The 24,851-nt window shown below is 42.1% G+C and overlaps 1 protein-coding gene across 3 annotated transcripts; it reads left to right on the top strand.

Moving 5' to 3' along the window:
* The first annotated feature begins 1,103 nt into the window (after positions 1 to 1,103).
* Positions 1,104 to 24,634, top strand: Ces1f (carboxylesterase 1F). Of its 3 annotated transcripts, XR_387740.1 has the most exons (15): positions 1,104 to 1,221; positions 5,424 to 5,628; positions 6,613 to 6,757; positions 8,906 to 9,039; positions 10,743 to 10,896; positions 12,779 to 12,883; positions 13,514 to 13,618; positions 14,608 to 14,646; positions 14,988 to 15,128; positions 17,470 to 17,550; positions 17,745 to 17,892; positions 20,742 to 20,848; positions 22,482 to 22,613; positions 23,934 to 24,006; positions 24,270 to 24,634. XR_387740.1 is itself a non-coding variant. In NM_144930.2 (14 exons), the coding sequence occupies exons 1-14, from the start codon at positions 1,170 to 1,172 to the stop codon at positions 24,439 to 24,441; spliced, it is 1,686 nt and encodes a 561-aa protein (NP_659179.1). In that variant the 5' UTR covers positions 1,134 to 1,169; the 3' UTR covers positions 24,442 to 24,634. The 3 variants fall into 3 exon arrangements, 2 of the variants coding, with proteins under 2 accessions (XP_017168220.1, NP_659179.1); NM_144930.2 differs by lacking the exon at positions 20,742 to 20,848 and having other exon boundaries at positions 1,134 to 1,221; XM_017312731.1 differs by lacking the exons at positions 14,608 to 14,646; positions 20,742 to 20,848 and having other exon boundaries at positions 1,105 to 1,221.
* The last annotated feature ends 217 nt before the right edge of the window (positions 24,635 to 24,851 follow it).

Raw genomic sequence — 24,851 nt, 5'->3', positions numbered from 1 at the left:
GTGTTTTCCTCTCCTGAGCTGATCCTCTCTATTTCCTGATCACACAGTGATGCCCACAGCTACTTTGAGTGGAGCTATGGCATTTGCTTAGCCAGCTGTACCAGACTGTATTCAACCAAAGCACTGTCCTAAGGCATTTGATGGTCCTAGGAAGGGGATCTCAGCAGCTTCCTTCAATAGCACCTTGTGAAAGACCCTCTCCCAAGTGCATGCTTATACCGTAGCCCCATGGTTTGCAGCTTGGACACATATGCCAGACTCTTCCTGACCTCACATCTGTTCTGGTTAATATTCAAAGTATTCCTGGATCAATGGGCAGGTAGGTGGTAAAAGCCAAGGATTTTGAAATGGAGTTGAATTATTATAAGAAAGATCTATACCTAAAGTTCTGCCCTGAACTGAGTGAGTTCCCAAACTTGGTTGCATGTGGCCCAAGATAGGGCCACTTGGCAAGATGACTATACAAATAATCTAAACTTCTCCAAGGAGGGTAGTTGAAGCTTAACGTTGTTACCAAACACAAGAGTCCAAAATGCTAGAAAAGGGAGGCAGAGACATGTGCCCTGATCTCCCTGGTGAACAGCTGTGGAGCTGTGAATTTCTCTAAAAAATTTCAGCCTGTTATAAGAATCCCCCCACCTCACTAAAGCTTTTCACTGCCTGGAGGTATTTGCTTGACTTTGAGATCTCCTGGCACTCTGAAGCGAGAGTGTTACAAGGAAAAATATTTATGAAAGAAGTGGGAGGGAGTGGGTAGGGGAGCAGGGTGGGGGGAGAGTATAGGGGACTTTTGGAATAGCATTTGAAATGTAAATGAAGAAAATATCTAATAAAAAGTTTTTTTTTTTAAAAGAAGCTGTTGATCTGTCATCTGAGAGTTTCATACTAATTGTTTATATATAAGACAGCTAATGCTGGGTGCATGAGTGTTCAGATAAAGCAGGGTAAACTTGGAAGAGCTGTGGCTAAGGAAGAGAAAGAGGTGTTTGTGTGTGTGTGTGTGTGTGTGTGTGTGTGTGTGTGTGTGTGTGTGTAGTTCTGTATTGTGTAATTGGGCTCTGTGGGCAGGACTCCTGGGAGGTTCCCAGGATGTGGGCAGGACCTTACACACCCCTTCCTTGTGGATCAGAGTTAGAAGGTCCATTGACTTGGGAGCCTGTCCATGCAAGATGTTCCTTAGCACTCTGTTCCTGGTGTCTCTAGCAACCTGTGTGATTTGCGGTGAGTACTTTTGAAATACAAATTTGTGGGGGACACAAAGAGTAGCAGGGTTGTGCATAGAGCACAGACAAGACAGATTTAGTTCTGCAGGAGAACTCACTCTCCAGACTTGGATTTGCCTCTAAGTGGCCTACACCATGGTGCAGGACACTCTGAGATCAAGAGACACTAAAATCCCTGAGTCCCTGCAGCACACTTAGGTACAGAGGACGAAGAGCCAACTCCAGCACAAGAGGAATCAAGACAGGTTGGTTCCCTTACTTCACTGGACTATAGAGGATTAGTTGGTTTCATTTCTAAAGCTTTTTAGGTACACTTGCAATAGGATGCCCCTTCATGCCTTTACATGTAGTGGGTCCTCCATTATTAATACATAATACATAAATATAGGATGTACTAATAGAAAATACACAGTATGGTCAAGCTAGCACATCAGGACCAAATAGTCATTGAAAAACCACTTTGTTGTTCATTTTCCCCAAGAAGAAAGTCATAGTACTAAGGTAGGGGGGACAGGACGTGCCAGGTCAGTGAGGAGGCTCAGGCTGGGGAGCCTGTAGCAAATGCCTCTTTTGTTAGCATTTCAAGGAACTTTAGGGAACAGTGCACATCTCAAGTGTCTGGTACCAGGTTCAGGGTAATGAGGGCAGATGGACAGGCAGACAGTAGTCCATGCTATCATAAAGGAGATGTTTAGTTAGGGTCATGCCTCTGAAATTGATAGACTCTGAGAGAGACAGTTCCCAAGAGTCATGATAGCCTCCTAAACATCAGATACATGAGTTAAATTCATGGTAAATATGTGGTTATAGCATTGATTTCAATGTATATCTGTGCCATTAATAGGTGGCCTGTAAAAACTGGTATGTTCTTCCAAGTTTATCTGGCAAATCATGTCCAGGGCTGTCTCTAGCACTTAAATACAGAGCCAGTACTCAGCAATCAATCCCTTAAATGCCTCACCCTGTGTGGACAGGTGACGTTGAGAGAGGCCTGGAACTGAAGGACCCAGATTTGAAGCAGAACATGCCTTTGCTGCTGGTTACCCTGGCAACGGCATACTCTCCATTTTTAGGAACTCCACACAGGATTGATTCTTCCAAGTTAAATAGACACACCAATAGTTACCTAGAAAGACGATATTGTTATGAATTCAAGAAACTGGGATGTACCTCTGGTATACAGTAGGCATTACATGTGTGTGCAATGTTGTAAGTCATAGCTTCTGTTGGCAATGTTCTCACCCTACCCCCACCCCTTGCATGCAAGCACATTTTGCTCTAGGTAATCCTGTTGAAAGTTCATAGTTAATTCAGCCATGCCTAGTCACCTATAATCAGACTTTGCCCTCTTTCATCTCGGAAGTATTTTTTTATCCCTCCTCCTCCTGGTCATCCTCCTCCCCCTCCTCCCCCTCCTCCTGCTCCTCTTCCTCCTCTTCCTCCTCTTCCTCCTCCTCCCTCTCCTCCTCCTCTTAAGGCTTCCATGGTTCATGCCTTCTCCTGCCAGAACTCTTGGTGGGTGTTCTCACTCAGCTATAGCTGTGCCTCTCTGTGATCTTGGCTCTCTCTCTTATGTTACACTCTTATAGTGGATGGAGTCTCTCTCTCTCTCTCTCTCTCTCTCTCTCTCTCTCTCTCTCTCTCTCTCTCTCTCTCTCTCTCGCACGCGCGCTCTCCATACCCTCAGCTCAATTGGACAGAGCCATCTGCCCCTTTCTGATCTTTCAACTGGAGATGATCATGTGCAATGCTGTTTTTGTTTGTCTTACTATGCAGCTCAGGTTATACTTTTTTTTTTTTTCATTTGATATATAGCCCAAGCTTTTCTAGAAACTAAGGTGGTTTCTCCCTGCCTCAGTCTTCCAAGCAGTGGGGTCATAAGTATACCCCAAGAGTCCTAGTTCATTTATCAGGCTATCTCAGGTCCTTTCCCTTGCGCTCATCCCACACAGAGCTGCTATTGCAGATTCACCTGGAGCCTTCTTTCCCTCCTTAGCACCACCATATCAGGGCATGGAGCAAGTCCCTATTCCTCATAAGTAACTCCATATCTTTTTAAGCAGTTTCCTCCTGATTGTAAATGGGACCCAAGCACAGGCAACATCTCTTGAATTCACAAAGGAAAAAATATTATCAACACTCCATGTTTCAATCTATGGATCACCTCATATCCAGGTTTCCCAGTGGTGTGTTTAAAAATAAGAAGCTAAGCATATAATAATAATTAACAGCCACGACATAAAGACACAATCTGGGGACTGACTTCTAGTAACACCAGACATGGCCTCAAGCTTGAAATCAGGAATTTCCCAAAGAGTTCCCAGCTTCTCTACAAAGCTCATCTCAGACTTAGGGAGAGGTCTCAATCTGATCATTTAATGATCTTAAAGTAAAATACACATCGTTAATCAAATGCCATTATGTCAAAACATCCTAAGTTGAGGAGCAATTGTACCTGTGATTCCCGAAAAGTTCCCTTTTTTTATTTACAATATCCAGCATCAGAAATAAAAACAACCAAATGTTCATATTGTAGAACTGGTTACTGAGCTCATGTCTCACAGATAACTCTTTTGTAAGCTTGATCCCCATAAAGATTCTCTAGTGCCAAGGCTATTTTTGAAAGAAAAGTCTGGATTTTCTGACCAACCTTATTATTGTTGCTATATAAAAATGTATACAATACTAATCATATTTGTTACTCTTCCAGGCTCCTCCCAGCTCTTTTCCACCTTCCTACCCACCCTATGTCATGTTCTCTCTCTCTCTCTCTCTCTCTCTCTCTCTCTCTCTCTCTCTCTCTCTCTCTCTCTCTCTCTCTAATTAATTGAGGGAAGAACTGACATACTTTCTGCATCTAAAGGGGAGCAGTTAGGATTAGCAGATAGAAATCACATGTTTAAAGCGATGCTCTGACAAGAAGGCTATTAACCAAACAAGGGTATGCCAGTATCTGGTTGTGATGAAATGTGTGGGCATCCTCCTGATGCTTAGGGTGCTTCTTTCTGGTCCCACAGAAGGTGGAGAAATAGATAAGGAAGCTGTGGGGGAATTAGAGAAGATTGTCTGCTGTTCAAGAATGGAGCCAAAGGTCAGATTGCTATCACTCCATTTCTTCTTCCCCTTGGAGGATCCCACACAGAGAGTCCAGAGTATTTTAGTTCATTGTGTTCTCAATATGAGAACGTATTGTTATGTATTTGCTCACCATGTAAAATCTAATCATTTAGCTAGGCATTCAGTGCCCTCCCAGACACATATTGAACCCTAAGTATTATATTCTCCCCATGGACTCCACCTACAGGCTGTTCATCCTTCCTAGCTAGGTGCTTGTGCTGTCCAGAACTCTTGATTCCACTGTTCATAGCCATCCATCCTCCTGCTCCACCTCTCGATTCCTCCGCAATGTCACCAATCAGAAGCCCTTATTCCTTACAACTCCAGTATGTCTGTTTTCCTATAAGGCTCACCTTCCTGAGACAAGGGGCCACTTCTTGTTCATCCTCTAGTTCAACATATTGCTCAGCACCACAGTCCTGATGGATACACGTTTCTAGAGGCTTCCATTTTTTTCATTAATTTATTTATTCGTTCACTTTACATCCTGATCGCTGTCTCTCCTCAGTGCCCCCATCCTACAGCCTCTCCACCACACTTTCCTCCCATTCTCCTTTGTGAGTGTGGAAGTCTCCCCTGGATATCTCTTACCCTGGCACACTGAGTTTCTCCAGACTAAGTGCATCCTTTCTGAGGCCAGTCAAGGCAGCCTACTTAGGGGAACTGGATCCACAGACGGGCAACAGCATTAGGAAAAGCATGCTGCAGTTGTTGAGGGAATCAGATGAAGACTAAGCTGTACATCTGATTCACATGTGCAGGGGAAGGGAAGGTCCAGCCTGTGCATGCTCTTTGGCCCCCAGGGTCTATGTTAGTTGACATTGTTGATCTTCCTGCAGAGTTTCTATACTTTCTGGGGCCCTCAATCCTTCCATCAACTCTTCCATAAGAGTCCTCAAGATCTGTCCAGTGTTTGGCTGTGGACCACTGCATTTGTTTTAGTAAGCTGGAGAGATGATTCAGCCATTAGTTTCTAGAGGTTTCTAAGAGGGAAACCAAAGGTTTCTGTTTGTCCTAGCAGTTCTTTTTCCTTCGTGACTTTGGAATCCAGGTCTGATCTTATCACTCCTCCATGTTCATTAGGAAATCCCTCTTCACCACCTGTGGTAGACACTGCTCATGGTAAAGTCCTGGGGAAACACGTGAACGTAGAAGGATTTTCACAGCCTGTGGCCGTCTTCCTGGGAATCCCCTTTGCCAAGCCCCCTCTTGGATCCCTGAGGTTTGCTCCACCACAGCCTGCAGAGCCCTGGAGCTCAGTGAAGAATGCCACCACCTACCCACCTATGTAAGCTGCTGACATGAGTCCAACCTCATTCTCTGAGAGCATCTCTCTTTATATGATGCAGAAAGGAGTCATCCTCTGGCCAGATAGCAGTTCTTCTGGAACCCTCAAGAGTAATTTAGAAACATTACAGGCCTTTCATCACTTTCTAGAGTCTTCTGTTCAGCACCTCTCTAAAGTGACAGTATTAAAACTAGGGATAGGTGGGCAGCACTAATGTGTTAGTAATTAAATAACTTAGTTACTTATGTATTAGCTTAAATGAATTAGTATATAAGGAAAATTAAAATCCGTGCCTGGGGTGCCACAGTGACTCACTAACTCCCTCAAACTCCATATCTATTCTACATTGGTCCTTTGTGATCTCTTGTTAATGACACTAGCAGGTATTCTTGCATAAGAGGCTGATAGAGGTCATTAGAGATAGCATTGGCTTTACTTGCAGCTGGAGATCTGCGCACAGAGCAGAAAAAAAGCACTGAACCAATATTGTCTAACATGTCAGTGACAAACGACTAGAATGCGGCTTTTGGAATCATCCCATAAAGATGTCAGCCATGACTTGCAACAGGATAAACAGTTATTGGTATAGCTCCTGGATTCACAGAAATCTCATAAGCACTAGAAGAAAGCCACCCGATAAATGGTCAGGGTCACCCTCAGTCCACTGCACTAGGGCTAGCCAAGAGCAAAGCACTATAAAAACACTGGTGAGATTATCATATCCTGGGTAGGTCAGACTATGACTATCTCTCCATTACTCAAAGTGTCTCAAAGGCTCAAGGAAAGGGAGAGATGCCAGGTACTTCTCTACTGGATTGGGGGGTCTCAGGGTTCCCACCACTTACCAGTAAAGTCCCTCTTACTAATGATACAGGGTTCTAGCCCTCCATTTACAAGCACAAACATCCTGGTACAAGGTTGAAGCTCAGGTGACATCTCCCATTTCTATATGTTGGAATCTCAGGTGTTCACTCTCCCTCCCAGGTGCTCCCAAGATGCAGCTAGAGGACAGGCGGTCAATGACCTCATAACCAATAGAAAGGAGAAAATCCATCTTGAATTTTCTGAAGATTGCCTGTACCTAAATATTTACACTCCTGCGGACTTTTCAAAGAACAGTAGGCTACCGGTAAGTTTTGAAACCACTAATCTAGTCCCATTTGCTATAGCATCTGGGTCTTTGGCGTGACTGGAAGGAGATGAAGAGGGTAGACATGCCAGGACTGAGTCAGAGACCAAGAGCTTCCTTCCACCAAACATAAATAAATAAATAAATAAACAAACAAACAAATAAATAAATAAATAAACAAATAAATAAGACAGAAAAACTCAGGTAGGAAAGGGAGAGAACACAGAAGGAGTGACAGGGTGACAAGACAAGAGCTTGGGTCTTTGATCTTCATGCCTGTGCTTTAGGCAGGGGCAGGTAAGGAGGTGTGTGCCACCTTTCTCCTCACATTACTTAAGACATGATAGCAGTGTGGAAGAAGGAGTCTGGGGCGATCTCATAAGCACTTTTCATATCCTTTGCCACCCACCTGATTGTATTGTATGTAGCTTTTTCCCCTCCCTGGTTGCCCTTGGCACATGCTGTTGGCCTAATGAGTCAGCGTTTTTCATAGAAACTAGGAGGCCAGAGTAGGGTAGGCTGCCAGTTACAGAGCAGAGTCCTGGGGAGAAGCTATTATAAAAGAGATATCTTTGAAGTGGAATAAAAGAGGGTGTGAGCTTCTACCCAGTCTCCTGGGAGCATCTGGAGCAGAACTCAGAAGTGTAGGAGGAAGCAGAAGTCACCAGAATCACGATTTCATCTGAAACAATGAAATCGTGATTTGCATTGTGCAAGGATGTGGGAACAAATCTCATCCCCACTCATTTGCTCCCCTTCTGTTTTGGACTCTGCATCCATACAGCCAGATTTAGAGTCAGAAGAGGCAAGAACCTCAAGAGTTTTGCGTAGCCTTGCCTTCGTGGATCATGACAGACACATAGGATAAGAGCTTCAACATGTCATTGGTCAACCTGCTGGCTCATCTTTACTCGAAGATGAGCTTAACTCAGGCCCTCCATGTAGGTTGTATAGAGCCCAAGGGGAGGAGAAAAAGAAGTGCATGGAGTTTGGAAAGCAAGGAACTGTCCAGCTATGTACACAGGCTCTAGAGACATGGGGTCTGGACATAGATTCTGGATCTGCTTCTACTTGCAAGAAAGAGCAGGAATCATGTGCCTTCCAAGCCTCATTTTTCCTCACGTGTTGTAAATATTCCTTACTGGCGGCTGAGCTGCACCCGAGTCCTGGCAGAGAACACAGAAGCACTGACCATCTAGTCAGAGCTATGGAAGGGCCTGGCTCCTGGCCCAGATCATTGAACGGTGGCCCTGAGCTGCACTGCTTAGGAGCTCAGCTGTGGTGCTGGGGCCAGATGGCTGCTCAAGCCTTACTTGTACATTTCATTAGCTGTGGAATCCCCAGTAGAGGTGACTCAGTTTTTCTATCTATCAAATGGGGTAATCTTTGTTTCTGTATTATAGACCATAATCATTTTACCATGCTCAGATTGCCTTCTCTTTCCTTATTAACAGTGCTTTATAATGTCCTATAAAATTTCAACATTATTTTCTCTCAGTTGATGAAATGTGACCTCTTTAAGTTCTTCTGAAGCCATAAATTAAAGGTTATTCTATTCCCCGATCAGCCTCAAGTCCTCAAAAAGAACCTGGTATAGACAACTCTTAATAGCCAGATGACTGAAGGCTTGACAAGTGATGGTGGATGTGAACTGGGATTAGCAAGATGGGGAGGACTGTGGTGGAGAGATGGAGCAGTAAAGGCACAGGGGAGGGTACCAATCGAGGTCTGGAGATGAGCATGTAGGCACATCACAGGTAAAAGTGATGGAAGCTAAAAGACTCAGCTGTAAGAATGGACCACATTCCAGGATGTCAGAGGGCTGGAAATAGACAAAACCTTCACCCATCGTTGTTCACATAATGATGCTTTCAGTTAGAAGAACCCTGGGAAGACTTGGCACATAGGTCTCAGAAGAAAGGTGGGGACATTGAATGAGGTGACATCCTGGCTTCCAACCAGGTAAGTTGAGGATGAAAGACAATATTACTTTGGCAACCCAGCTAGGCCCTGGTGAACTTTGAGCATCATGCCCTGAATCAGGGCCAGGCCAAGAAAATCAAACCAGGAAAATCAAACCAGACATCTTCTGAGCCCCTTCCCAATTCTATTTCCTGGAGCAAGTATGATTCTTTTCTTGCTAACTAGGTGATGGTGTGGATCCATGGAGGTGGACTGAAGCTGGGTGGGGCATCAAGCTTTGATGGACGGGCTCTCTCTGCATACGAAAATGTGGTGGTGGTGGCCATTCAATATCGCCTGAGTATCTGGGGATTCTTCAGGTAGGGTTTGTGGACACTACTCTCTACAGATTGGCTACTATATTGATTAGCTCTACAGCAACGCATTTAACATTTCTCAGTGATAAGGAAACCAGGTCTATTTAGTTCAATGTTTGGAGTGGTGGGATACCAAGGACTGCATCATTATTCAGACTTGGGTGTAGGGTGAGGCCCTAAGATATAATGCATCATGATGGAACTGAGTCCATGGGATAGACTCCACATGGTAAATCAGGAAAGCCAAGAAAATGGAAAGTCAGTCTTTTCCTTTTGGTAACAATTTGCTTTCTTGGGATATAGCATGATTTCCCTGAGCATACAGACTCCTTCACTGAGCATACAGTGCACCCAATGAAAGACCTCACCTTCTACAAATTCCAACACTGAATAAGCCTAGAACATTAGGAACCAAAGTCTCTGTACATGAGCTCTAGGGGAAAAGAGCAGATCCAAACCATTGAATATGCATGCAGCCAATCTGTTAACCTAGAAACTCATTGCGACCTTCCAGGTGCTCATCCCAACCTCATATTCATATAGCTTATAACACTAGCTACAGTGAGAAGGTTCTTTGCCCTGGCCTTGCTGTCCTCTTCCTTGCTGCTGCCATGCCTACTCCTTCTCTGTCTCCCTTTCCGTGACCTCAGTGTCTGTGTGCTTCCTTCTCTCTCTCTATAAATACTTTGAATGATTCCAGCAACACCTCCACCTAACTTGTGACCCCTGATTCTCCTTTAAATCCTATGCAGTCCTTTTATCTACCTCCTGTTCTTCTCTAGACATGTACAGAGTATAACAGCTGTGGCTGTTGCAAGCACCCATTTGCAAACAAGGGTTTACTTCCATCCTGGACTCTTGGCTCATGCCATTTTTCCCTAGGCAGGCAACAGATCCTTGCAAGTCTATCTTTAAAATATATGCTCCATCCACTTGCTTTGGATCCACTTTTCGACCTAGCAAAGCCTTGGGGATGGGTTAATGTTATAAGGCTCATTTTAATCAAACTTAGAACTTTGACATGATAGCTGCTGCATTCTGTGTCCAGAATACTGAGTGAAACAATGTCTTTCTGACACATGTCGTGCCTTTGCATAACACTCACATGAATCGCAGTGGTGTAGAAGCCGTTCCAAGGCTCACAGCACTGCCTCTACCTGCATTGCACAGAAGTTACACACATGTTTTTGTTCTCCAGCCCCAGGGCCTTTATTCCTGCTGCCAATCTTAATTGAAATTCTCTTCTTTGGATATTTACAAAGCCCTGGGTGCTCATTTTACTTAGTATTCTATCACAGGCAACCAAGTCAAGAGGGTTTTCTCTGGTACAAGCCTAAAACACATCCCAGACCCGCCATTGCTTCTTTCCTTACCTGACTTACCTTCCCCAGTGGCTGGCACCATATTCTCATTTTATCTGTCTGCTCTGTGCTATGAGCTGAATGCTGCCTTTTTTTTTTTTTTTTTTTTTTTTTTTTTACTTTGTTTCAAGAGAGGCTGTGGCCCTTACACCAGAGTTGGATGTATGCTGGATTCTTAGTACAGAATTGTCAGAATAATGAGTGACAGCTTAATGCAGAGAAAGATTCCTATGTCAGAGTTGCTGATCTCACCTGAATTCCATAAAGTTGCAAAGGACACACCCCCAGTGCACATATGGTCCTAAGATCCCTGCCGCAAATGTGTACCTTTTATGTCTCTTACAGCACAGGGGATGAACACAGTCGGGGAAACTGGGGTCATTTGGACCAAGTGGCTGCTCTGCATTGGGTCCAGGACAACATTGCCAACTTTGGCGGGGACCCAGGCTCTGTGACCATCTTTGGAGAGTCAGCAGGAGGTTACAGTGTCTCAATTCTTGTAAGTATCTTGGGTACCATACTTCATGTCAAATCTTGCTAATGTGGCTGTTGATGGGACCTCTCAGAGACCTCTCAGAGGTGCTGAGTTTACTTCCTGCACAATATTAAATCATCAGTTGCCTACAACCAAATTAATGGCATTTGGTTCCCAGGAAACTTGGAATTTTACTTGGTATCCCCAGAGCTGTAGACATCCCCAGTTCTAGTTTGGAGCAATGACAGCCCTGGCCTCTTCACTTATTGAGTTCTTTTTCCCTTTGTCTGCCATATTTTTCAAGTCTTTCACCTGATTATTCAAGAAACAAGTTGCAGAGAAGACTTTGGTTTTGTAATGCTTTTGTTATTAGTTTTTGAGACTTTCATTCAGTGAATTTTGATGATATTCAAATTCTCCATTCCCTATGTTCTGCATATTCACCTGCCCTCCAAGTCCCCACTTAACTTTGTGTCCCCTTTTTAAAATTTTAAACTCATCATATATAGTTTATGTTGTCCATATACCCGAGGAGGTGTGGCCTTCACTGGGTCAATCCACCAGGGCCACACTCTTACAGAAAATGAACCCTTCCCCTCTGGAGTTACTATCAACTACCAGCATCTTCTAAGCTAGGGCTGGGGCTTACCTTGTTGGGAAATAATGTTGATGATAAACAACAAATCAGAAGAAGTGATTGTTTGGATCCAATATAGATCTACATGGTAGGGGACTCAAGTGTGGAGAGAAGAAAAGATTTTCTGTGAGGTAGCCTTATGGCTTGCCCATAACTACCAGGGTGGGCATCAGAGTTTAGAGCAGACGGGTGGGTTCTTTTGTGGGAAGTGACTGAGAAGAAGGGCATATGAGGGTGGGACAGAGAAGAATGGGCAATGGCTGTGCAAAGCACACAAACTGAGTTGTGAAAAATGCTTCTGTGGAAAATGGGAGTAAAGGAGATGTTATAGAAAGTTCTGGTAGCTACACGAAACTACAGAGCTAAACAGAACATAAAACTCAGTGATTGCATTTTATACATAGATATTTAAATTGAAAAAAAGAGAAATTACAGATGAACATTAAGGAGAATAATGTCATCTATAGCCCCGTGGCTCTTATATTGTCACTATGGATATCTTGCCCTATCTCTTATTGTTTCAGCAAATTTACCTATATGCCTGTCTATATATCCATCTATCACTTATTTATTTATTTGGTTTTTTGTTTATTATTTTTCTGTGCATCTTGTGAATCTTATAATCTAATTGTGGTGGGTTTTTTTTTTTTTTAACAATGAACCTCTTCTTTAAAATGCAGTATGACATAAATATCTCCCCAGGCATTAAACACTCATACAGTGTTATTACTATAATTGCAGAGTTCCATGGTAATATATAAAATGATGTTTATTGAATATCTCAAATGTTAGGATTTTGGGATATCTCCCATTGTTTCCATTATACACAATAGGATACAAAGTAAATGTCTTTGTATGCTTCCATGGGGATACCACCATTTCCTGCCTCCCTTCACCCTTTTTCCCTCTCTTTATTCCATGTTAACTTGGATCATTAATTGTTCTACCCTGAAGTTGACTCCTCATTTCTTTTTTCCCATGATCATTATTTTTTGTATAAACTCAACATAACAAAAATTCTCAGACAGAACTTGCGGCTAGGAATTGTCAAAATGTCTTTTAAGTAGTTTTTCTTGTTACCATAGGCACTTGCTAAACACATTCTCTGTGGTTTCTTACTCTACACCCTAGTTCCACTCCACTGAGTTTCTTTTGTAGAATCTTATGGCCAGAGTCTCCAAGATTGACCAGGGCAGAGGAGCACTCAGAGGGTAAGTGGATGACATTGAATCCCCTGTAAACATAAATCCCCTCTTCTCCTCATGACAGATATTGTCCCCATTGTCCAAGAACCTCTTCCACAGGGCCATTTCTGAGAGTGGTGTGGCCTTCATTCCTGGAATGTTTACCAAAGATGTGAGGCCAATTACTGAGGTAGGTCCTACCCTGGAAAATCGCCGTACTCTTTCTTGGAGTTGCCAGGGGTCCTTCTGGTCACAGGACTCAGCTATGTGCTCCAGGGATTTCCAAAGTGAGGATGGTGAACAGGGATTACTTCTAGGGCTTCATCTAAACCACATTCTGTAGGTTCTGAAGTTTCTTCCTGCAAGTCAAGTTATTCAGATGCTCTGCAATTATGCATGGGTTGCGTGGGAAGACAGGTTGCCCTCTGAGGCAAGTGTACTGGCTCTCCTTATGTAACAGATGCTGGAAACTAGAGAGGCTGAACGGCCTGTAAATGGAGGAAGTGGATCTGAAACGGAGAGTGAAATCATGGATTCCTTGCCTTTTATCCACTGCACAGGGCTTCCCTTATGATATTCATTTTTGCAACATTGTATTTTAAAAGTTAAGACAACAAGCTCAGATGTTTTCATGATACTCATTAAAAACGGGAACAGAGGCAACATTTTGTTGTGCCTGTATGGAAAGTCTATTGATCTAGAGTGTTTTCAGAAAACATTTTCTGTCTTCAGAAGTAGCACTTAGGGTAGAACCTGTCTACATCACTGGAAGGTACTGATGCTGCTCTTGACATCTGTGGGTGCCTGTTATCTCTTGCAGCAAATTGCTGTTACTGCTGGCTGTAAGACCACCACGTCTGCCGTCATTGTTCACTGCATGCGCCAGAAGACGGAGGAGGAGCTATTAGAGATCATGCATAAATTGGTGGGTGTGTAGTCTAGTGAACTACCTCTACTGGCTTACACACAAGCTTTGATAATTCGGCTGTTCTTTAGCCAGTGTGGACCATGTGATAAGTCTAACCATAGCACACACTTAGGTCAGACCCATTAGATAGAATAGCATTGAAATCTCCTCTATTGTGGTGGGTTGGAATGAGCATCTGAGAGTTTTTAGGAGTTGGGGTTTTCTATTGTCAACAATCACTCAAGTTAGACGCCTTGAACAGGAAAAGGAATGGGTTGTAAATTAACATCAAATAACTCAAATATAAGAGTGTATCTTGTTCCAGGTGCTCTAAAGATAAGAATTTACACCCCAGCGTCCCACTGTTTTGTTGGCTTCCTTCTAAAACATGTTTGCCTCCTATAATATTATCAGCAACCTACACTCATATCCTGTGTGCTAAGGAACTATCTATTCTTCCTAACGCTCCTGAAGAGTCAAGGTCTATCTGACTAGCACTTTCTTATATCCATCTTTGAGCTGTCCCCTGTGTTCTGAGACATAGCAATCCAGCTCACATTCTGAACTCATGAAGACAGAGTAGCACAAGGGCAGGAGCAGATGATTCACCCCATTCTGCTGATCCATTGTCTATCCAGCAATAGTGTGAGACTATCACATCCAATTTAAAACATCTTGCTACTGAAGTCACCTCACCCCTACATTTTCTTAACAGAAAAATTGGGGTGCTGTTACCAGAAGAGATAGGGATAGGGCTGAAGGAGGTTGCCAGCTCGGAGTGGGGCATCCTCTCAGAGTCTCAGTGACTCTGATGCTGGGTCTTAGCACCAGTTAATTCCTACTGCTACCCCTCTATGGGCCTCATTCTGCTCCACCATGTGCATGGACTGAGACGATGCCATGTAGGTTTCTCTTATCCTGCTTGAGAAGAAACTGGGAGCACATGTCTGAAGATGTAGCCTATACCAGGAAGACTCTAACCATAATCACTTTCTTTATGTTCACAGAATCTGTATAAACTGAGTTTACAAGGAGATACCAAAAATGTAAGGACCTTTTAAAGTTTGTAGCTGTAACAGTCTTAGATGGTGATTGAAATAATTTCTGATTATGGAATCACAATCCTTGTATGTGTGTGTGTGTGTTTATGAATAGTCTTTATACATGCTACATATTTAATGAAAGTGCCTCTCTCCTTTCACTTAGCTACTTATTTTGGTCTTATCATTCACAAATGCCAAAAGTTTGGTCTCTGTGGCTCACAGGCCTTCTAAGAGACACAGATTTCTGTGCACTTCCTGGTCATGGGGTCTATGCTCCAGCTATTCCCTTAGGACATAGCGAGAGATGTGTGGGGTTTCTGACACTGCACTGCTCTCTTCCCCAGAGCGACCAGTTCGTGACAAGTGTGCTTGATGGAGTGGTGCTACCAAAGGACCCCAAAGAGATCCTGGCTGAGAAGAACTTCAACACTGTGCCTTACATTGTGGGAATCAACAAGCAAGAATGTGGCTGGCTTCTGCCAACAGTGAGCAGGAACAGACACTTAGACAGATCCTTGTCCACTAGCCTGCTGCTATCATACCTCTACTCTGTGTTCTCATGAATTCTGTCTTTAAGCCCTGTCTTGTGTCTGGTGCAGCTATTCCCATTGCTCTAATGTATTCATCCAAGGAAACATTCTCTGGCATGGCCCAACTGAGATGCTCAGGCTTGGGAACTCTATACCAATTGCTTGCCTTTTCTTAATGAATAATGAAATTCTTGAGCTAGACAAGGGTCTGTGGGTCTGTTGGTGTAACCATTTTGTAGCCTGAATAACCAAAATCAAGTAAAAAGTGAGGAGGGGCTGGGAGTTCAGCAGAGCTGGGCTGAGGTACATCTATCTCCTCCTTGTGCCTGGACTCTTGGATCCTGTGGATCTCCACAGAGATTCTCAGGAGCTCAGTGCCACTTTTCAAAGAAATGGCTTTCTGAGTTGTTGTTGATTTTGAATGGAGGAGAAATAGATTCTTTTAAACACTGCCAATAGTAAATAAAATAAAATAAAATAAAATAAAATAAAATAAAATAAAATAAAGGGCATATTTTAATCAGTAATAGGACAGCAGGGATACAATGCTAAAGTTATTGTCTGAACTAACTCCCTGACCACAAAGCAGGAGGCATCTTCAGACTGTTGAAAACTCTGCAAGGTTCTTTGGTATGATGCTGCTGAGTTCACACACTTACATCTCCAGGATGTAGGAAGAAGAGAAAGACTCCTCTTCATGACAATAGGCAGAGGTCTGAGGTGAAGTAAGGAGTCAGGTCTCTGTCTTTCCCAGGGACTGAAAGAAGGAACAACAGTTAGCTTCCCAAACCTTTGTCCCAAATTGTGGATAATACTTTTAGATTTACCTTTAAACTCTTGAACTAAAAGTTTGGTTTTGATGCTTTACATTTCAAAAATGAAAGAAGTGATTGGATGATGGCTGAGGATTTTGTATAGTTCTAGCTCTAAGACAGGGGACAGTTCAGGGGCAGATTTCTCAACAATATTTTGTTGTTTTGCTGGAAGAAAGAGGATATTCACAAAAAACTATTCAACTTTCTCAAGTAGACTTTTATAGGGTTACATGTATCTTATGAAGTGCCTTATTCTGTCATCAGAGTCAAGCACAGACATTTGAAGGGGATCATTTCCAGCCGAGAGTTCTACTGCTCTCTCCCTCTGCAGAAGGATTTCAGAGATCAAAGAGCATAGGCATAGCTGTTGATTCAGCTGTTAAAACCTAGGTAAAATATTAAGGCCTAGGTGGACTGTTAAGTCCTAGATAAATTGTTAAGGCCTAGTTAACTGTTATCTGGCTAGCCCACCATTACAAGGAAACTTTCCCATATGTTTCCACTGTTAATAGGAAATGTTATAATGCCAAATTGATTACATATTCTATCATATTCTGTGCCCTTGGAAACCAATCATAATAGAGGTCAATAAAATCATGTTCTATAGTTACCCACAATAAGCTTGGACCTGAACCAACCACCAGCAGCATTTGTTGTCCCTGTGTATAAGCTGCTATGGTATAAGCTACCCCTGGGATTGGACCCCAACATAAGAGATATAAGAAACTATTTAAGATAAGGCTTCCATTTTTAGTACCAGTTAAGTAAAGTTTAAGTTCCCAAGACCTTCTCCTGGTTGTTAAGTTTAGACATGAATGTTACAAGACAAGTCCCATCCTGGTAGACAAGTTAAGACATGAATATTGGACAAGGCAAGTTCCCTGCCATTGTTGAATACCCCAACCAACGAGAGAATGATACAAAGACATGTTCCTAAGGAACTCTCCCTATCCCTAAATCCTGATTGATGGAATAACTTGCGCAGATGTTTGTAGATCTCAGACTTAAAAAGCACTGTTGGATCCTAACTGGGGGTCATGGTTCAGTTCCCAACTCTGAACTGTGGCCCTGGTCAATTAGTCCTGGGGCATATCTCAGTAAACTATTTCTGTTTGACTGAGTATTCTCATGGTTTGTGAGGCAAATCCTGGACCCAAACATCAGGAACTGAGCTTGTAGGGAAGGGTATGACCTGTGCTTCTATCTCTGAACTTTTTGCTTCTGCTCTAACTTTGAATAAGTGTTTTCTAGGGATCTTGTTCCCAGACATAAGCAAGTATGTAGGGTGCCTTCAGTTTCTTCCTTGAATTTCTCTGTATAAAACATTTGCTTCATTAATTTCTTTTTGTCAAACTCATGAGAGCCCAACTCACTGGATGAATAGCTAGAGCCTTCATCCCACAGTAAGAGGATGGCTTTCTCGATTTTCTCTTTCCGTTCATTCCTGAGGACTCACAAATGCTTAATTACTTTTTCAATAGATGACGGGATTTCTACCAGCTGATGTAAAATTGGACAAGAAGAAAGCCATTGCACTCCTGGAGCAATTTGCTTCCATGACTGTAAGCATCTAGGGATCCATGGCCACTGGCTGAGAAATACAGATGTTTGGAGGGATTGGGCCAAATTACAGATCAATTTAATGTCTCTCACTGCATCATACCAGGAAGGATTTACACAGGTCATAGGAGGGTCAGGCTCAATGAGGTCTCAACCCGTGGGAGAGACTGGTGATCACTTTTGACATCTATTTCAGGGCATACCAGAGGATATTATTCCAGTTGCTGTTGAGAAGTACACAAAAGGTAGTGATGACCCTGATCAGATCAGAGAGGGAGTTCTCGACGCAATGGGGGATGTGGCATTTGGTGTTCCATCGGTGATTGTGTCCCGTGGCCACAGAGGTGAGTCCCAGAAGTTGGACAGGAGAGCGACGAAGATTCACCTGCTATGGCCTCTAACCTGCATACTCCCTAGGATAGACAGATGTGGAAAGTTCTTATAGTCAGTGTGCAAGTCTGATTCAGCAGAGGTCCTGCTTTGTTTTGTTTTCTAATCAATAAACTCTGAGGATGAGGTGCAAATGCAAATAGTTTACTTGGTAGTTGATAGCAGTAAACAATGCCAGGGATGTGTAGGATGTTCATATTAGCTGCTGGAATGCTTGCCTAGCATGCACAAAGCCGTGGGTTCAATCCCCAGCATCCTACATACTGGGGTAGGGCATATACCTTCAATCTTACCACTTGAACTATATAGTATTAGAGTTTTTTTTTTTTAATGTTGAGCTTGAATGCTTTCTTTATTGCTGGCTGCCTTTAGACCATCAATAAAGATGCAGGCATCAGCAAAGATAAGAGGCAGGAGGAGCAGAAGGTCAAGATCATCGTTTGTAACACAACAAGATTTCAGTTCCATGGCCTATTTTTTATTGTGTTTACTTTCTTGATATTTAGTTTCTTAGTTTTTTTTTTTTTGTATATTCTAGGTATTAATTCTCTGTCAGATACAAATGGCAGAGTTCCCCCACCCATTGTATAGGCTGCTTCTTCAGTTGACTGAGGTTTCCTTTGCTGTACAAAATCTATTTTTAATTTTATTAAATCTCATTTGTTGATTACTAGGCTTATTCTTTCAACAATTACAATCTTATTCAGAAAGAAAGTCCTGTCTTTACACCTTGACTTGTGTACTCTACTTTTTCTTCTAGCTGTTTCACTGTTTCAAATCTTATGTTGAAGACCTTCACCCATTGGGAGTTGTTCTTGTGCAAGCTGAGAAATAAGGATCAAACTTCATTCTTTAACATAGAGATACCCAGTTTTCCTAGCATGTGTGTTTTGGGGGACTTTTGTAAAGTCAGGTGTTTGTAGTCATGCAGTATTGTATCTGGGTCCTCTATTCTATCTCATCCATCCATGTATCTCTTTCTGTACCTTTCTACTTTCAATGCTATGGTTCTGAAGGCTATCTTGATATCAGATATCGCAATACCTCCAGCAACAGTATTCCTACTAGTCAACATTGCTTTATCTATCCGGCGTTTCTTGTGCTCCAGTATGAATGTTAAGATTGCTCAGTCTGTTTTGCTGAAGGATGTCATTTGGATTCTGAATGGGATTGCTCTAGCAGGCTCCACACAGAAGGGCGAGTAGGGGGCTATTGCCTCTGTAACTGCAGTGTCCTTGCTGTTCTGGCATACAGGGGATGGAAGCTTGTGAATCATTTCCTGGAACTTCTCTCAGATCCCTGAACTCTACCCTGGCCTCCTCTACTCCCAGCAGGCAGGCAAAGGTCCAAAGGCAGACATTTTGTACATTTTTATAGTTTCATAAATCACTCTCCTTGCTGCCTGCTTATTCGTTGGTCTTTGTCTCTGCCTCTCTGTCTCTCTGTGTGTCTCTGTGTCTCTGTGTGTCTCTGTCTCTGTGTGTGTGTCTGTGAATCTGTGACTGTGTGTGTCTGTGAATCTGTGAATCTCTCTCTCTCTCACTCTCTCTCTCTCTCTCTCTCTCTCTCTCTCTCTCTCTCTCTCTCTCTCTCTCTGTGTGTGTGTGTGTGTGTGTGTGTGTGTGTGTGAATCTGTGAATCTGTGAATCTGTGAATCTGTGTGTGTGGTCCTGGGGGTTGACCCTACTTCCTCCAGTACACTAGGCCAGCATTCACTAGTAAAACATTTTCCAAATCTTCACAAGTTGTTTCTGATCTGTTCTTTACTTGCCTACTTCTCTGACTTCTCTGACTTCTCTGACTTGATCATAAATATTTTAACTTTTATAATTAAAGAAAATTATAAAACTCATCTTTCTTCTGATTTTGGTTTTCTCTATTCCTTTCCGAAAAGATATTTGCTATAATTTCATTCCTGTTAACCTTAATGAAGATTTTCTTGTGCCTTCATGTGAAATATATTTCTGAAGAATGTAGTGTAGGAGTTTAAAAAACATCAGTCTTGTGTTGAAATTGGTTGGCATAATCTGTACACTTTTGCTGAAATATTTATATGTTTTTTCCCTAAGCCACTTGAGCCTGGTGTTTCTTGATTTTTTTCCTATGGGAATGATCTACCCAGTTTTAAGAGTGGGGATATTGAAGTTCCATCCTGTTATTATATATAAATCTTTATCTTCCCTAAGATCAACCCATGAATTCAGCATGTAATATCTTTATTTCTCTGCCTTTACAGTTTTGGCTGGAACTTTATCATTTCATACAACTGTAGCTACCTCTCCTCTGTGATATTTCTATCCTTGTATAATATCTCTTCCTGTTCCTTCACCTTCAGAAGATACAAAATGCTTTAAAGTGAGGCAAGTCTCTCTTTTTTGAGTACCTTGGAGAAAGTTATTGATAAGCAAAGACTTAAGAGTGTTATTTTCTTGAGATTTGCTGTTGTTGTTGTTCTAAAAATATCATTTTGTTTCTATCTATCTGGCTGCCCTCCTTTGAGGCTTGATGGTTCTCCATGGTGGAATGCTTAGAGTCTTTTCTGCTTTGACTTTGTGCTCCTTCCTAATTTTTACATGTAATTGCCTTGTGCTTACAATCAAGAATCTCTTACACACAGCAGCCCACCTAAAGCTGGTAACAGTTTGCCCTTGTTCGCATATAGGAGCCCGACACTTTGTCTATGCTATATGCAATTTACACCCTTGACATCAGAATTTCCATTTTTTGTTAATGACACTTTCTTTGAGCTGCTGCTCATTCTTCTCAGCTGCATTTGTTGGTGCTATTTTCACTGTTACCCTAGGAACCGAGGACACAGAGTCTCTCACACCATCATTGCAGAACTTGAGTGGCCTGAGGATACAGTCTGACACCGTCGTTACAGTCCCCCAGGGTCTGAAGACCGTTATGGTATTAATTTGTACCTTTGATATCTGTGCTCTCATGCTTCCTGTTAATCACTAGTATCTTTCTGTTTCACTTTAAAGAATTCAATCATTTTTCCAAGGCCGGTCTAGAGGTAATTCATGCCATAAGCTTTTGTTTATATAGTGTTCTTCATTTCTGAATGCCCTATTTCTTTAGGACAGCCTTACTAATACACAAAAGATACATCTCTGAACAAGTTTGTGCTTAAGTGATTTCTATCACAGAGGTACTTACTCGCCCATGTTTATTACCGTGTTGTTCACGATAGTTAAGGCATGGAGCTGTCCTCTGTGTTTTTCAACAAATGCATGGCTAAAAGAAATATAGTATACACACAATGGAATTTTCCTCAGCCATAAAGAAAAATAAAATGACAGAAGTTGAGGGAAATGGATGGAAAACTTTATGATTTCTATCATAAGAAAGCATTCAGACTCAGAAAAACAAATAGCACTTTTCTGTCACATGTGGAGCCTAGATTGTGTGTGGTGTGGTGTGTGTGTGTGTGTGTGTGTGTGTGTGTGTGTGTGTGTGTGTGTGTGCCTGTGTGTGTACATGTATGTGTCTCTCTGTATGTATGTTTCTGTGTCTGTATCTTTGTGTGTGTAACTAGAAAGGGGAGCATGAGATAAGAAGACATCATTAAACAGCATCTTGTCTCTTTTGCTCACTACTGTACTTCCACTCTACAGGGGAGTGTCTGACATCTACTCAACAAATACTCATTAGTTCAGTAACCAAAAACCTAAAGTCTCAGTGTATTTTTTGCTTCTGGGCTAAAATCTATGGGTTGTTTGTTTGTTTGTTTGTTTTTCGAGACAGGGTTTCTCTGTATAGCCCTGGCTTTCCTGGAACTCACTTTGTAGACCAGACTGGCCTCAAACTCCGAAATCCACCTGTCTCTGCCTCCCAAGTGCTGGGATTAAAGACATGTGCCACCACCACCCAGCTTAAAATCTATGTTGATTATATAGAATAAATTAGTAGCTTGCTGGAGAGAGAGACAGACAGAGAGAGAGAGAGAGAGAGAGAGAGAGAGAGAGAGAGAGAGAGATGAAGGGAGGGGAGGGGTAAGAAAGTGTAATAAAACACATGTGACATAAATGCAGAGTGGTTTATTGGAGAAGGAAGTTCCAGCTAGAGGGAGGGAGGAAATGAGGAAGGAGGAGAATAAAGCAAAGTGCTGGAGAGTTCCATACCGGAGTCCACCTACTCACCTGATAACTTCAAGAGCAATCTACTAAGAAATAGATAATATTATTGTCACACACACTTAGATTTGGTTCAGTCTCTAGGAATTTTCAAAGCCAGGCTGAATGAAGACATTCAGTGTGTCGTAGATCTTGAAATGAACAAACACTAGTGTGTTATCGTTAACACCCATAGAACATATTTACCAGGTTCATCGTATGTATTCATTTTAATTACATTAACATAAGACTCAGATATCATTTTAATTTTGGTTAACTATGCATATGTTAGCAAATCAATGGGCTTTCTTGAAGATGATTTCTGATGTGCTTATGAACAGGGGTTTCCTTTGAAGGTAGGAGCCTTGATTCTATCTAGGTGTTTGTCAAATAACATGAACTGTTATGAATTCATGTCTTTTCAGACACTGGAGCTCCCACCTACATGTATGAGTATCAATACTACCCAAGCTTCTCATCACCCCAAAGACCCAAGAATGTAGTAGGAGACCATGCAGATGATGTCTACTCTGTCTTCGGTGCTCCAATTTTAAGAGGTAATAGCTCTTTGCTGGTATATGTGTAGAATTAATAGGTCTGGACTCCAGCCTTGGTTTGGTATTCTTGAACAAGTTTCTCCAGTCTTGATGTTAATATCTTAAGTCAGTATATTGGGGTGAGGTATGCATGGATATGGCTACTCTTTCTCCTGGCCTAACATACATGAAGAAGAATATATATTACTGACTCCCCAGCATAACTTCTTTCACAATCCTGACCATTAACAAGAGGTTGAGATGTTGAATATCATACATAGGCCACTTGATGACAAGAATCCCATTCTTGAACTTATACTCAAAATAACATACCAGAACATGACTGAAGGTAAGGTCAGAATTGATGCTAATTATGAATCAGATTCACATATATATGTGGTATATATTAGTATGTGTTTTGGTTAGGGTTTTACTGCTGTGAACAGACACCATGACCAAAGCAACTTTTATAAGGACAACATTTAATTAGGGCTAGAGTACAGGTTCAGAGGTTCAGTCTGTTATCATCAAGGCAGGAGCATGGCAGCACCCAGGCAAACATGGCACAGGAGGACCTAAGATTTCAACATCTTGTTTTAAAGGCAAACATAGGAGACCAGCTTTCACACGGTTAGAAGGAGGGTCTAATTGCCCACTTCCACAGTGACATACTTCCTCCAACAAGGCTACACCTCCTAATAGTGTCAGTCTCTGGGCCAACCATATTCAAACCACCAAAGTATGTCTATCAATCTATGTAGATATTTAATATATGTGTATGTGAATTTTTATCTATATTATTGTTTATAATACATTATGACACTCTAACACAGTTAATATTTGGAGAAAACCCTTCTAAACCTATGACTTTCAGAAATTGCACATGGCTCCTAATCCACTCTGTAGCTTTTCAGGGCACATCAGTAGTCATGGGAAGCTCCCAGTTAAATGAAGACTTAGCACATCCACATTTTTATATTTTTCAACACTCACATGTTTACAAGACTAAGAAAAGACCTAAGAATCAACAATATGGGGTAGAGGAAACTCCATGGTGTGACATTTCTACCCTGAGTGTGGAAGAATGAATGGATGGGCGTGGAATATGAAGGCAGTATTGGATGTGTTGCATTCCACTGATAAATCCTAGATCAGTTCCCCTCAGTCTGAAAATGTGCACCAGTTAACCAGGACTCTGTAGACTTTTGACTGTCTGTATAGAATGGGTTAAGAGTTCTGCCTATCTAAACAGTACCCTGAGTTCTGCAGGTGGTGGGCTCAAGAGCTATGCTTTTAGCACTGATGGGTTTTTAACTACCTCCCCCCCACCCTTTCTCACAGAGGGTGCCTCCGAAGAGGAGATCAATCTCAGCAAGATGGTGATGAAATTCTGGGCCAACTTTGCTCGGAATGGGTAAGTATGGTGGCAAAGATGGGACTGGGGTATTGGACAAGACCAGACCTTCAAGGTCTTCATTGGCATGAAGAGTAGTTTTTAAAGTTTAGTGATAAACTCAAATTCAGTCACTTCAAACTATTGTTCTTACATTGTTTCTCCCAATCTCCTATGATGTACAGATGGCTGGGCACAGATAATCCTGGAATCACTATAAATCTCATTATAAATGCAGAGATCACAGAGTAGCTTTGAGGAATTCTATTTGATTCTGTTCCCAGGAACCCTAATGGCAAAGGGCTGCCTCATTGGCCAAAGTATGATCAGAAAGAAGGATATCTTCATATTGGTGGCACCACCCAGCAAGCCCAGAGACTGAAGGAAGAGGAAGTGACTTTCTGGACACAGTCCCTTGCCAAGAAACAACCCCAGCCATACCACAATGAGCTGTGAATGCAAAGCTCTGCCAGGCTTATACCAGAGAAGCCAAGATATGGTTCTTCCACTAACAGTGTATGTAAATCCAAGATGGATCTTGGAGGATCCTGAAGAACTTTGTCATAGATATAGGCAGAGCCCAGGGAAGGGAAATGTTGTATTTATGTCTTTAATTTAGAGAATAAATGTTCTTTATATGGTCAAATAAGTATTTGTGTTTTAGACTGACTATAAATGCATGTATCCCAGAAAGAGAGTAAGAGGTGGGGGAAGGGAGAGAGAAACAAAAAAGGGAGAGAAAGGAGACAGAATTCATAAAAAAAGATCTTTCACAAGAAGTACCTTGGCAAAACAGTTACTTTGAAATCAAAGAGAAAAGAAACATGTTGCAGAAAAAAACAGGTTTTGAATTTAGGCTTTTCTTA

The sequence above is a fragment of the Mus musculus genome, chromosome 8 (genome assembly GCF_000001635.26).
Source record: "Mus musculus strain C57BL/6J chromosome 8, GRCm38.p6 C57BL/6J".
Classification (NCBI taxonomy): Eukaryota; Metazoa; Chordata; class Mammalia; order Rodentia; family Muridae; genus Mus; species Mus musculus.
The sequence above is the reverse complement of the archived record's forward strand: the minus strand, read 5'-3'. Positions and strand labels throughout refer to the sequence as shown.

What these genes read in the sequence shown, in the direction of transcription:
- Ces1f (NM_144930.2), top strand. Translation starts at nt 1,170, where the DNA reads ATGTTCCTTAGCACTCTGTTCCTGGTGTCTCTAGCAACCTGTGTGATT. An exon ending in AGCAACCTGTGTGATTTGCG is followed by an intron (nt 1,222 to 5,423) that starts GTGAGTACTTTT and finishes CATGTTCATTAG; the next exon opens with GAAATCCCTCTTCACCACCT. An exon ending in AGCAATTTGCTTCCATGACT is followed by an intron (nt 17,551 to 17,744) that starts GTAAGCATCTAG and finishes CATCTATTTCAG; the next exon opens with GGCATACCAGAGGATATTAT.